General features: G+C 41.0%; 1 protein-coding gene across 2 annotated transcripts; it reads right to left on the bottom strand.

The window, feature by feature from the left end:
* Positions 1-283: 283 nt before the first annotated feature.
* PLIN2 (perilipin 2) lies at positions 284-13,242 on the bottom strand. 2 transcript variants are annotated; one of them, XM_052700827.1, is made up of 9 exons: positions 13,106-13,242; positions 10,865-10,921; positions 10,566-10,761; positions 9,855-9,937; positions 9,153-9,438; positions 8,670-8,854; positions 7,840-7,974; positions 6,874-7,164; positions 284-956 (listed from the first exon to the last, which is right to left on the bottom strand). In XM_052700827.1, the coding sequence occupies exons 2-9, from the start codon at positions 10,892-10,894 to the stop codon at positions 822-824; spliced, it is 1,341 nt and encodes a 446-aa protein (XP_052556787.1). In that variant the 5' UTR covers positions 10,895-10,921; positions 13,106-13,242; the 3' UTR covers positions 284-821. The 2 variants fall into 2 exon arrangements, with proteins under 2 accessions (XP_052556787.1, XP_052556788.1); XM_052700828.1 differs by lacking the exon at positions 284-956 and having other exon boundaries at positions 6,149-7,164.
* Positions 13,243-14,723: the final 1,481 nt, after the last annotated feature.

Genomic DNA, 14,723 nt, shown 5'->3' with positions numbered 1-14,723 from the left:
ACAGAAACACCCCTACCTTCAATTCGCTTCTTGACTTTTTTAACCTTTTTCTTATCATAAATCTGCTTCTACCTTACCCTTCTCTATTCCCTCTCATTTCCTAGTATCTTCCCCCTCCATTTCCAGCTGCCATCCTTACTTCTGCTCCACTTCCTTTTCAAGCATTTAGCCTCTCCTGCTGAGGCCTCACAACAGTCAGCATCGGGATGGCCAGCAATTTTGCATGCAGGAGGTAAAGCGGAAAGAAGGAACATCGTGGTGTACACAAAGCACCCATGCCAAAGGGACCCATCTCTATGCTGTTAGGGCATAGAGCCCAGAAAAATCAACCTGAGAGAATCTGAGATGGCCCAAGTCTCCTGCCCCTCCCAGCAGCATAGAGGTAGATGCAGAAGAGCTTTTTTGGGAAGACTGGAAGGAGAAGTTGTGGGGCAAATCCTCATAAACTCCTTTTGTTGGCAGCCCTTTATGCAAAGCACTGGGGTGTTCTCTTGGCTGTTGCCAACTGGAAAACAAACAGCTATACAAATAATTAGCAAATTCTAGAACATTGGATATGCTCATTAGGCTATACCTGACTTGTAGAACAGGAGCTTGACACAAAAGCTAATAAATTAATTTAGCATGTAGTCCTTGGAAAGAATAGTCAGCTTTGATGCAGCTAGAAGAAACAGCTCTGATTTAAAAAAAAAAAAAAAAAAAAAAAAAAAAAAAAAAAAAAAGTAAGTCCAAAGCTAGGTAGATTTGACTTTTAAAAGGAGAAACATAAGTTAAACGTGGCAAGAATACAATGTATCAAAAATACATTTTCCTCTTTCTCTTCATTCAGCTCTTTGCCCTGTAGTATATGGGCCATTTGTGCGTGAAAAGTCTTGCTGATCTTCTTCGTCCAAATCCAAGATGTCTGGGATATCATCTGACTCTGAAGACAGGTCTGTAATAGTGAAATCTGGAACCTGTGTAGGAACAAAATTTAAAAAAATTCAAAAGTAGAACTAAATAAATGTTGTACTCCTGACTGAGATCAAGAGATGAACATGCTCAGCATTTCTTGAAATCAGACTCAAAATACTAAACACAGAGTTAAATATATTCAGTCACAAACTTGGTATCAAGGCCAAATAAGCTATAAATCAGTTGCTTAGAAGAAAGGATTTTATAGTAGGCATGGAATAGAGCTAAACAGGCTGGATGGGGCCTTGGGCAGTCTGATTCTAGTAGGAAATGTTCTGCCCACAGCAAGGGTTGAAACTGGATGTCCCTTCCATCCAAACTACTCCACAATTCTGTATTTGGAATGAGTAGGGCACGTCACCATGCTCAGTAACTGTCTGATCAGTGATAATTTTCTCTGTAAGTTAGGAACAGGATATTTCTATTATTTCTGACCATGTTGATCCTATTGATCATAGGGTGATCAACCTCTCTGACTGAAGTTGGTGTTTTCTTAATTTCCTTAGCACATACGCTGTAAGTTAATGTAGTTAACCCCATTAATGTAAGATGTTCACATCCACAAAGCAATTTTGAACTGGAATGTATTGGTGCAGCTGAGCAAAACAGGGTTTGTCTCAGTATTATTCATCTAAGTTTTGAACATGCTACATTCTTTTAAAAGAGAACACATTACTATCTGCATCAGTGTAGCCAAAGCAGTGCAAATTCCTGATGTTTTAGGCTTGCTTAGGTAAAAGACCTTCACTTTTATATCACTTTTGTGTTTAGTTATACTCTCATTTCATAGTTGATAAGAAGTTGGAACAAACTAGTAAGTCAATGTATGCAACAGAGAATGAGATTAGATAGGACCCTTCTTCATACCACTCCTCCATAAGATTGTTAGATCTTCTTATATGGACTAGCACAAAGCTTACAGAAAACTTGTATGAAATTATGCAAAACATACATCAGCAGTTTTGCTCTCTTACAAACCAAAAGTTAATGTCAATATTAACTTAATTTTGAACTCATATCTTCTTTTTCTTGTTATTTTTTTTTTTTTTTAGAGCTGAGTCACTAGCAATTTGAGAGGTAATTCTTACTTTGTTTGCTTTCAAAACAAGAACTTGTCTTTAGTCATCAGAGATTGTAGTATCCAAAAGAGATTTTCAGTCCAAGTAACTTAACAAAACTTGAACAAAGCACTGCACAACACCACCAACAAGCCATACATTGAATATTTGCTGATTATGCAAATAAAGAACATATCATGCTCAAAAACTAACAAAATTAAGTTCAACTTTCTGTTTTTATGTCTCTTTTTAAAAATCAGTTGCCTTAGAGGAACGTTATTTTGGATGGTTTGAGATTTTTTTTTTCTTTTGACTAAAGAGCTGTTTATTTTTAAAATGCAGAAATGATCTATCAGTTGTTCCTAAATTCTTTCACTATTTCACTAGCTCCATAGTATTACGGTAAGCTTCAGTTTAGAAAATACTAGTCATGTCTACAGAATTAAAGAGATTTCAAGAGCTTTCCACTTTTTTTTTTTTATTTCCTCCAGTTTGAGGCAAACTAGCTGGGGCCCAGCAGCAAGTCTTTTGCTTACACAAATCTTTTAATGTGGATTTTGCCAATATGTGTGCTGCTATGGACATGCTTGTGAAAGCTTTCATACTATGGGGAGTTTTTTTTATGAATGTTTGTCTTTAATATTTTTCAGCCAATGATGATAAGCAACAATGGCAAGTGAAAAGGGAAGTTTCAACTAGCATGAATGGAACAAGATTCCAAGGTCTCTTCCAACTCAAGCAATTCCATGGTTCTGTAAAATGTCAGAGCTCTGTAGCCCAAACAAAACCCTTGTGTTTTTTGAACTAAAAGTATACTAAGTTGATGATTCTAAGTTTCTGTGTAGTGTATCTGAACTGTTTGATATATGCAATAATTAAAAAACTAGTAAAATTACAGGGAAAATTTATGAGCAGGCTCTTGTTAATATTTTAGGCTTTTCTCCTTCCATTTGAGTTTTCAGCAGTTATTAGAATGTTAATCATTTTCAGTCCATAGGTTTTCATATACTGCTGCAAAAAACCTATGACTTTGGAAGATATCTAAGTCATCCTTAACTCTAGTGGGCATTTTAGCAGACATTCTTTCAGGCTGTGCTAGAAAAAGGCAGAAAATTTTATTCTGAGTATTGTAATTAATATAGTCCAAGGATAAACCATCTAAGATTACCAGCAAGAACATATCCACACAAGTTAGTGTTGCAGTTCAGTTCAAGCATCCAGTGCACTCCTCATTAGGAAAAATCTAATAATTTAAATCCAAGAACTTGCATTTGATATAATAAATCAGGATCATATTAATTCACCATTACTTAGCCTTCTCTTCCACCAACCAAGGTTCCTAATTCCTTAATATTCTGTGCACTTGCTTTGTAAGCAGGTTAAAAAAGAAACCACAGTAGAATGATACAAAGTTTTTGTACAGTGTTTTGGCACAACATACTGTCAGCTCAGCCGTTATATAAATATTTAACCAGTCATTCCTCTGTTTGTGGACACTAGCTGTAGCTCAGCTGTAAAAAGTCAAAATAACTTACACAGAAGCCACACAATAATACACAGTGAGATGAACGTTTCTCAGGACTTGACAGGACTTGACTTATTTCTTTGCTTTCCTATTTTTGTCTTCTTGCTGGTCATTAGATAACCCTCTAAAAGAGTACGATCCTGAGTGCAACTTAAGGCAGAACAGAAAGCTTACTGTTGCAGTAATATCAATTACTGCTGTTTATTTCTCACTCTTCAGACAGTGAGCCATTTATATATCTTATTTGATTCCTCTTTTCAGTTTGAAGGTCCGTAGCCATACCTGAGCTTTAAAAAATATGCATAAAAATGGAGATTCCCTTCATTGAATGAACAGCTGCTTGCAAACCTGATTAGCCCTGCTCTCCTTCAAAGCATTGCTACAAAGGGTGCATCCTATAACTCTTATTACAGAGATTAAAAAGAACTTGGTCAGTACTTAAAACAGAATTAATTGCTGAAAGAATTACAAGAGGCTTAACTCAGGTTCTAGATGGAAGGATATCTTGCTGCCTCATATTAACTTACACTTGAAAACCCCTTATGCAAAAAACAAGTATTTAAGGCTGAAAATTCTAGAATCCTGATCTATAGTCCTCTGTCATTACAATTTTATTATATTTTTTTAAAATTCCAAAAGTTTTAATCCACTCCCATAAGAAGGCCAGAGTGTATATAACTTGTTCTAGTGCTCACAACCATACCAGGAAGGAGGCATTGGTCCGTGTATAAACATGCCACCTAACTGCATCTTTGACTAGGGGACAGGCTTCCCTTTGACAGGGAACTCCAGCTTTGCATCACTCTACTTGATGACCTCTTTGAAACCAAGACCATTGCTGCTACATTAAATGATTGCAATGCACAGAGCGCTAGATTTATCTGGAGAGCTCTAAACCATGGCATCTTATTTCTGAATTACAGTAATTCCCTTGCAGAGCAAGGAATCACAAGACTTACTGGTGAACAACTCCGAAGTCTGGAGTGTTAAATTCGTATCAGTCAAGTTCAAAAGAGCATACGTAAAGTTAAAGAAACTATTTATACTGGCTATAGGGAGGCAGCAGCCAAAGCAGGTAGCTGGGAGTTTCATACTCAGAGAACACTTAAAGGGAAGAGAATGTTGACTTTTGCCTATATCCTTTTTAGTCAGTGTAAGACCATCTGCAAGTTCACAGCTGAGATCATTAACAGTAAACACCAAAAAAAAGCAACAATAAAGCAAAGACTGAATGGAAGGGTACACAAGAACTCAAAAGGAGGAAGGAAGACGTTACTTATCTATACACACAGACACGCACAAACACATTTTAATGTCTACTTTTGCATTGCAAGCTTGCTTTCTCTCAGACCCAGCTTGAAAGAGTCACAGAACAGCAAGTTACAAGTTTTGCACACCATTCAAATGGAGACAGACTTTGGCTGCTGAAGCATTTATTACTAAAGTACAAAATGAATTACAAAAAGTTGGCTACAAAAAAAACATACAACAGCAGGCAGCTGGGTACAAACAGCATGAATCTTGTCTTTATACTATGTTATGAAAAATACACTTTGATAATGATTTAGTCAAGTTGCTGTGTAATACAATTGTACTGTTAGTAAGAACACTGGCACAGCATTTAAGTAACTCAAGCTGACTCAGTCAGAAACCACACTTCCTGCTATGGATTTCTGCACGTATTCTCATGTATTAGGTAGCAGTTCATTTAAGACAGCCAGATACAAAATAATAATCAAACGCATAATCTGCAGCAAATACAGAATTTAAGTACACTTAGCTAAAATACAAAGCTTTTAAATGCATTTCATAGCACGTAAGGCTATTATATGCTGGGTTTCTTTCTTTCCCAGCACATCCTTATCTCTAAATTTTGAAGGATGGACTATTTGGTAGATAAGGACTTGGGTGGAAGGCCACAGCTAGGAGGTTATGGTCAATGGCTCTGTGTCCAGGTGGAGGCCAGCAATGAGTGGCATTCCCCAGGGGTCTGTCTTGGGACAAGTACCTATTAAAGTCTTTATCAGTGACACGGATGACTGGATTTAGTGCACCCTCAGCAAGTTTGCAGATGGCACCAAGCTGAGTGGCGCAGTTGATATGGTAGAATGAAGGGATGCCATCCAGAGGGACCTTGATAAACTTGAAAGGCAAGCCCCTGTGAACTTAAAGTATAATAAAGCAATCCCAGATATGAGTACAGTCCGGGAGAACTTCTTGAGAGTAGCCCTGCCAAGAAAGATTGAGGGGTCCTGGTAGATGAGAAATTTGATGTGAGCCAACAGAAAGCGCTTGAAGGCCAACAGTACCCTGGGCTACATCAGAAGAGAAGCCAGCTGGGTGAGGGAGGTGAGCATCCCTCTCTACTCCACCCTTACAAGGTCCCATCTGGAGTACTGCATCCAGCTCCGGGGCCACCAGCACAGAGAAGATTCTGAGCTTTTGGAGAGGGTGTGGAGGAGAGCCACAAGGATGATCAGAAGGTGGGAGTACCTCTAATATGGAGACAGGCTGAAGGAGCTGGGCCTGCAGCTGTGGGGAGACTTTGTTATACCTTAAAGGGGAATTATAAACAGAAGAGATATTTTAACTCTTTTTTTTTAAAAAAAAAAACAAACAAACAAACATTGGCAGATAGTGATAGGAGAAGGGGGAATGGTTTCAAACTAAAGGAAGGAAGACTTAGATTAGATGTCAGGGGAAGTTTTTCTGCTTAGAGGGTAGGTGAGGCCCTGGAACAGGCTGTCCAGAGGTTGTGCATGGCCCGTCCCTGCAGGCATTCAAGGCCAGGCTGGATAGGACCCTGCAACCTCGCCTAGTGCTTGACCTAACTGTTGGCAACCCTTCCAGCAGCAAGGGGCTTGCAACCTGATGATCCTTGAAGACCTTTCCAACCCAAGCCATTCTGAGATTATTCTGATAAGAAATTAAACAACAAATGAAATGCTTTTAATTGCAATTTATCTAATTTAGAATAAAACTATTAGTACCATTAATAAGCAAGGTGAGGTTTCTTGACTTTACAGACAAACAAGGCATCCTGACAACTGTAAGCTGCCAATTTTTAGGCACTTAATCACATCTGTTTTAGAATAGCTTTACAACTCATTTGTGGGAGAGTCTCTTCTCACCACTCCATGTTTTTTCTCCAAGACTTTTTGACAGCTACAGTTGTTAAACATCACTTGTTTGGCCAGTCTGCAGGGTACACACATGCTGTGCAATTTACTCATTATTGTGTTCAAGCTGTTTGTCTTTCTGGCTGGAATTTTTCTCCCCTTCACCTTCGTTCTCAGCATGCTGAGGGCCAGGCAGTTGTGGGTAAAAGGGACCTACCAGCCAGTTGAGCGGTGTGTTGTTAACAAGATAATCCATCACATCATCCAGAGACTCCTTCATTTTCTTCAGCTGTCCTTTGCTAGTAGTAAGAAAGCTGTCTGATAGTTCCTGGAAGGAGGATGCTGATCGGAAGATTTCGTAGACATCACCAGCCATTGAGCGAACGCTGTAAACCTGATCCTGCACACTCTGTGGCAGCCCCTGTATGCTCGTAACCAGTGTGAGGCAGGTGGTCTGAAGCTGCTGAGTGAGACTCTGCGCAATAGCTAGAGTTCTTGACTCAATGTGCTAGAAATAAAAGCATGACAGCCCATCAGTATATTTTTAACGACTATAACTAGCTTCATGTTGCTCAAGAGACAAGGGAGAACAAAAAGGGCAAAAGATGTAGAAGATAATGTAATAATGTTTAAGAACAAAGAGTCAGAGATAACTTGAAAGTACTTGATTTTTTAATGTTCAAGTACTTTGTGGAACAGAAACACTGACAGCTTCTTCCTAGCAAAGATAAGCAATCTCTTGTTTCATCTCTGGATAAGAAATGATAGCAAGTAAATATATTCTAGTCAATGAGCCACTGTTCAAAGCTACATATGACTATTCCTCAAACTGCTTTATACTTACAAACTGCTATTTCTGGTCTGGCCATATAAGGGAATCCCAGCTATCTAGGTACAGATATCTAAACAAGCTCATATGTTGAGCAGGATGACTACTCTTTTGAAAAGACAATGAATCCAGTAGAGCTTGCAGAAAAGTAGGCTTGTTTATGAATCAGGATGTCTCCTACATTTCATAGTAATCACTAGCAGTTGTCCTGGGCTTCAGCATTCAGAGTCCACATTTGCTCATAAGTATTCTGTGCTGTTAAGATGTTATGCACTATACAGACTGTTAGCTTGCCAACATCACCTCGACAATATGCAATGCATTTATTTCTAGTTTAGATTTACATCTATTTACCTCAGCACTATGCGATTCATCACCATCATTTTGACCTGTATTTTTCTTCCATTCTACCCAGGATTGATAAAGCTTTTCCTGAGCACCAAGAAGTTTCTGATTGGCACTATTCATGTTCTTTCTGGCATACTCGATCTGAAATACAGCCAAACAAGGAAGTAAAGAAAGAGTCCAAAACAGTTTCATTAGGGCTTTGTAACCCTTTAAGCATCTGAAGTTTAGGATAAGTGACTTTGGGGAATGTAGCACATTGCTTATCTTCAAAGAGAAAACTAGAAAACTAGAAGCAGTTTACTTCTCTGTCTACCTGAACTATTTTACACTCCCCCAACTAGCTTCCCACACAAAGGAATTGGAAGTACATAGAAGGCCACAACTTTATGTACAATTCCTGTTGTACATAAGGTATGTATATCAGATTACTGAAGTACCCAGAAATGCTTAAACACCCACAGCAAGAAAAGCAAGTGAAGCATCCTACTTTTTTTTTTTTAGCATAGAAGAATTAGTTAAAGCACACTGAAGTGTTTCCAAATTGCAAGACATTATCTTAGCTAAGTTGTATCAGAACAGTAATACCTTTTTTAACATGTTATTTCTATTTCTGCAGTGTTCAAAATTAAAAGGAACTGGTAGTTTGTTTGCAGATCACTTTGACGTAGGATCTCTCCTATCTGGTTGTGAAAAGCACCAAGTATGACGTTCTTAATATTTTGAAAATGCATTTAATCAGGGAGCAATCCTATTTTCCCATGTCACTTTTTCTCAGTACTCTAACCCTACACCAACATTTCCAGCATTTTACACCTAAAGCAAAAGCTTAAACTTACCAGACTAACAGTGTTGTGCAGCTGAGAAATTGTCTCCTGGCCTTTTTGTTTAGCATCTCTCACTTTGTTTAAGGCTTGTTGGTAGGCACGTGCACGGAACTTTGAAGACAGAGATCCTAGTCGAACATAATAACTTGGCTTTTGGACTCCAACTTCAAAACCTTCAACTTTCGCAGCTTCTCTTTCTGGTAATTGGAAAGGAAGCAGATTGATCAGTGGAAGAAAACTTTAGATTAGCAAGATAAAGTGTTTGCTTAGTAACAACTGATTACTGGACTTGCTCACAGTCTCAACTAGAGGTTTAGTTGATAGAATTCTAAAGTATAGGGACCTAACATCCATTCTACTTGACTATCTATCAACAAGGCAGTTTGGGAAGCACATGCTCCCTTCTCCATTACAAACAACTAGTAAGCAGATGATTGCTTATTTTTTTCTCCAGTGTAAGTATACCAACAAAATTAAATCTTGAAATGGTCTTACCTAGTTCTGCTTCTGTTAGTGGGAGATACTGATCTACAAGGGTCTCTGATTTAGTGAGAGCACTGTCCATTCCACTGCTCATCATTTGCACCACACGACTTCCCAAGACAGTGTTGATGCCACCATTGACAACAGACTTAGTCATCTCTACACTGTCTTGCACTGCTTCTTTAGTCTTGCCCACAACTCCAGTGATTTTGTGAGCAACAGTTTCCTTGGCACCAGTCATGGTGGTTGTTACAGCTTCTCTGGCTCCAACAACTACACCCTTAGCATTGGCAACAACCTGCCAAAGAAAATATGTTAGTTCACAGAAATAAATAAAATTTGCTAGGGAGAGCTACGTAACCTTAGAAACAATTATACTAAAACTAACAGTAACATAAATCACACATCCTCTTCATACTGCACAGGAAAAAGATACTTAAAAAAATAGATGTCCACCAGTGAAGAGTAGCTACACCTATGTTAAATAGTGGGCTAACTTCTTTTAAGGAAAAGAAAAAAATAAAAACAGGGCTCAGTGACGTTCAAAAAGCAAGAAGCTGTTCTATACAAACACCCTTTATCTCCTCATGGCTTCTAATCTGTGAAGCAAGTGTGGTTTATAGAAACTCTCCTCCTTGCATTTTTAGAGATAGCAGAAACTACAATCAGTATACATGCTCTTCTGCTTAATATATGTACATGGAAAGGACTTACCTTATCAGTGGGTTGATTCAGTATAGGAAGTCTCTCTTCAATTTTATCAAGACCTATACAAGCATAGTTGTTGGCAACCACAACTATAGAAAAAAAAACAATGATTGATTTAAGATGTCAGTTTGTCTTAATTCCAGCTGATATTTCTTAGAATGGCTCTCACACAACAGCACACACAAAAAAGCTTCTCCCCCCTTCTCATTGAGATTTGAGACAACTAAGCCTCAAAAAGAAGACAGCTTTTATCACGCCCTAAGCAAGCTCACTAGCTGACACAGTCTTAGACCTTACAAGCAGCTGTTGTAACAAACCGAGGCTTCTGCCAGAATTAGGAAACTGGTTGCAAAAGTCTTGTGTTTAAATTTGGCAACTGTGTCACAAGTTGTTCTCTTGAGAGAAAGTACAAAGTAGAACTTGAAAACAGGTGAAAGGTGAGGAAGGTGTTGAGCAAGAGACTACTTAACCACCCTGCAACTCAAGAGGAGCCAGTCAGTTCAGTGTTACAAAAGCTTGAATTTGCTTAGCATTTGGAATTCCCCCTCCCGAAATCATACCCATCACATAATCAGTTACATCAGTTACTCAACAAGCAATGCAATAGGTTCAGTCAGCACCAAACCAGCACTACCGTGTTTAATCGTAAGCACATCTGGATATAAAAAAAAACAATCAGCTGAATTAAAGTTATCAGCAACCCCATATTAGCCTTACTCTGTGGTTCCAGTTTCTGGATGATAGGCATAGCACTAGTCATGGCTACTGAAGTAATTGTCTTCACTCCTTTCTCTGCTATCTCACATACTGACTTCAAATAGGGATGGTTATCCTTTGTGGTTATGTAGGCTGTAGACACCATATCATAAGTGGAGCTCACCAAAGGAAGGTTTGCTACCCTCGATACAATGTTCTGTTTAAAAAGAAAGAAGCTAGTTTACTCATTTTTCTAAGCTTGATAGTTAAAAACAAACAAACAAACAAACAAACAATCTACTGCGCTAACTTGAACTTACCTGTTGTGGATCAATTGCTGCTAATGCCATTTTTTCAGGTCTTGAATCTTACAGAGCCTACGACAGGAGCATATCAGAGTTAGCATATCCTCATAAGCAACTTTATCTAAACACCAGGCTTTCAAACTGGCAAAATTCCTTTGTAATCAATCCCAAAGATAAAGAGGATTAAAGATGTGAACTTTCTTGCAAGCAAGAGCTATGTTTTACTGTATTAATTTGAAGTTCAAAAACCTTTGTTTCTTAAGTGCTTTCTTCGGGTTAGGCAATAGAAGAAAGACACAGGCTTGGTGCAGAGTCACTGGAGGACTGTATGGAAGAAATGGACCCAGGGTGTTGGTGGACGCATGGCAAAACATGAGCCAGTGTGAGACACCACACAAAAAGCTTTTGTCCCAAAGATTACTGTGGAATGCAAGGACAACTGGAGGTGTCTCTGCCTACACGGGGTGTCAGGAACAAGGAAGATAACCTTCAAACCAGTCACATTCCAGACTACTCCCAAGATGTGGAGGCACAGCCTTGTGTGGAGCCCTTGGCTTATCTGATGTTGATAAGCCTGCACCAGACTATGCAGTATATATAAGGATTCCACAAAAACAAAAACTTCTTTTTCCTGTATTGTATGTTCCCAGAATCACGGAACATCGCAACATTGGTGGGAGTTATCGCTGCATTCATATGATGAGCCCTTGCTTTTATTTGTGACCTTTTTACTATCACTTTCTTCATCCTTCTTCCCATCCCCAGGCTTAAATAACCAAGAATTTAATAACAAACTGGTCGGGCAAATATTTGACTTTATTTTGAGTCTTAATATCATGTTGGATATACGTATCATGAATCTTCTTGTTTCTGATAGTTGAAACAAGACAGCCAGTAGTGTGCCCAGATAGCCAAAAAGGCCAATGATACCCTGGCGTGTATCAGAAACAGTGTTGCCAGCAGAAGCAGTGAAGTGATCATTCCCCTGTCAGCTCTCATGAGACTGCACCTCAAGTACCATGCTGTTTGGGACCCCTCACTACACGAAAGATACTGCAGCCATGAAGCACGCCCAAAGAAAGGTAATAAAGCTGGGGAAGGGTCTGGAGAACAAGTCTTATGGGGAACAGCTGAGAGAACTGGGAATGTTTAGTCTGGAGAAGAGGTGGCTCAGAGATGATCTTGTAGCTCTCTACATAATACATGAACGAAGGTTGTGGCAAGGAGGGAGTCAGCCTCTTCTCCTGTGTGACTAGCAGTAGGACTAGAAGGAATGGGCACAAGTTGCACCACAGGGGTTCAGGTTGGACATTCATAGCATTTCTTCTCAAGAAGAGTAGCCAAACCCTGGAATGGGCTTCCAGGGATGTGGTCAAATCACTGTCCCTAGAGGCATTCAAGAACTTAGATGTTCTACTAAGGGGCACGGCAGAGTGGGGAATTATAGGTCATAGGTGGATGGTTGGACTGGACGATCTTTGAGGCCTTTTCCAGCCCTGACAAATCTGTGATTTTATGACACACAAGAAACAGGAACTTCAGTACAGCAGTTCATCGGAGAATTACAAAAAAAATTATGACACATGGATTCATTTATTTTTCTAGAGAAATGCACATAATTGGTCCTAACTGTAGAACCAGTTAGGAAGAAAAGCCACACAGCTGTTCTTAAACTAATAGTTCACTAAACCTGTAATTTAGGATGCCTGAAGGAGGGATGAAGAACCTGCCATGAGTAATTTTACTCATTACTCACTCCAGTTAGCGTAATTGAGTCAAGCTTGAAACGTGAGCCATCACCGTGGCCCAGATCTTGAGAACACTTAGACGACTGCAAAAAGCACCAATAACGTCAGTACAGTTCTCACTCAAGTTACACCAATAGAGGCTCACACTGTTCACAAGCTGCCTCGCTATAACGTGCAGAATGAACGCAGAGAGGTTGAACTAAATCTGTAGAGACACACTCGGCAAGCCCGGGACCCACACATCTCCACAGCAGCAGGTCCGGATCGCCCCCACCGAGCAGGCAGGACGCAGCCAGCAGCGGACGGGCACCCGCCGCCCGCGGGGGCAGCAGAGCGGCCGACGCGATGACGGAGGCAGGGGGGCGGCCCCGCGAAGCGGGAAGCCGCAGTCCCCAGCGAGGCCGGCAGGCAGGCGGCCACCGAGCTCAGCCATGTTGCGGAACCGGCCTCGAGGTCGCCGTGGGCTCCCGCAGCCCAGGACGGCCGACGAGAACCGGGCGGTACTCACCCGGAGAAGAAACGCGCCGTCACAGCCGCCGCCGCCTCGAAGCTCGAGCGCCGCCGCACAGTACGGAGGCCGGGCCGCGTCCCTCCTTTTATGGGGAGCGGCCTCCGCTGGCCGCGCGCTCCCGCGCTCTCGCGAGAGCAACGCCTCCCCGAGCCGCACGTCACCGCCGCCTTGCGCCCCGCCCCGCGAACGCGCGGTGCCACGGCGCCAGCCTGCCGCCCCCGTCGGCCTTGCGGCGCCCGCAGCGAGGCCGGTCGGTTGTTTGACTGCTGGAAGTCACCAGCAGGCGTGGGGTGCGGAATTACCAGTGTTGCGATCGGGCATCTCAGCAGGACGGTAGATTCTAAACCAGAACGTAAATAAGTACGTTTTATTAAAGGAAACTCTTGTTCAGCCGATCTTTCAGAAAAATCAGATCTTTGTACCTTAATGCACAAAAGGAGCGGAAGAAGCAGCCCTTCAGACCCTTGGCCAGGCACAAGATCCACAGAGAGCAGAGCCAGGAGAGGACGAGTCACGCATGAAATGCTCACTCTCTTGCCACGTGAAATCTTTCAGTTTGTACATTTGGGCAAGGAATACAGCAAAAGATTGGGCTGCACTAGTCTGAAATCAGGAACTAATGTCCACCCAGCGCCTCTCGCCCAGGACCACCCTTCCTGGAACCGGGAACAACGGCAGGCCAGCCAGATTGCAGGAAATGGCTGCAAACTCAAGCACATTCTTGGTGTGCTGAAACTTCTAGCAGTGCTTCACTTTTAACCGATAAACAAATCTCCAGCTGTGGGACACCAAGCAGGCACAGAAAAGCATTCCAGGCAGCGATCCAAAAGCGTATGTACCGTTAAAGTTGCATTGGGCTGGTTGTTGTGATAGCAACAGGGAGTCGGATCTGCATGACACAGTAGATTCGGATCTCCACTGCCTAACAATGCTACATGTGATACAAATATGTATCACATATATGAACAATATCAAATCAAGTATGTATCACATATGAACAATAACACGTCACTCTTGCACTGATATTTTTCCTACATTAAATTTTAGCTTCCTTGCTGGAAAGCCTTAATTTTTAAGGTGAAACTTTTTAATTTTTAAAGGTAAAAAATGATGAAAACTGGTTTATCTCTAAGACATAAATACCAGCTTTCCATTATGCTCTTTCTGATCCCTTTTGCTGCATCCTAAACATAACTCAGCCAAACAAATCCTGATTTAACAGCTACTGCTCGAAACAAGTAGACTTCTCCTTCTTCTCGCCAATGTTGGGGCAGCAAGTTCTTCCAACACAGAGCATTACAGTAAGAAGTGACATTATCTACCCAGAATGGAGAAAGGTGGCACCTTTGCTCACTGGACTGACTAGCAAGGTCCAAGCTCTCTACATAAGGAAAAGAACACCTCTTGCAAAACCTTGCAGCAAAATATGTGGATCATCTCTCCCTCTTATTTGCCTATTACTCATGTTAGAATATTATAAAATATTCATTGTCCCAGCTAACAATACAACTACTCACCAACTCATGCCCCACTAGCCACATCTCACACCTGCCAACCAAAGACCAGCAATCCCCAAGCAGCAGTTGCACCCCAGCCAACTCCCTACAGCTTGATA

This window comes from Tympanuchus pallidicinctus, unplaced genomic scaffold, assembly GCF_026119805.1.
Source record: "Tympanuchus pallidicinctus isolate F22 unplaced genomic scaffold, pur_lepc_1.0 scaffold4, whole genome shotgun sequence".
Classification (NCBI taxonomy): Eukaryota; Metazoa; Chordata; class Aves; order Galliformes; family Phasianidae; genus Tympanuchus; species Tympanuchus pallidicinctus.
This window is presented reverse-complemented; position numbering and strand designations above follow the sequence as displayed.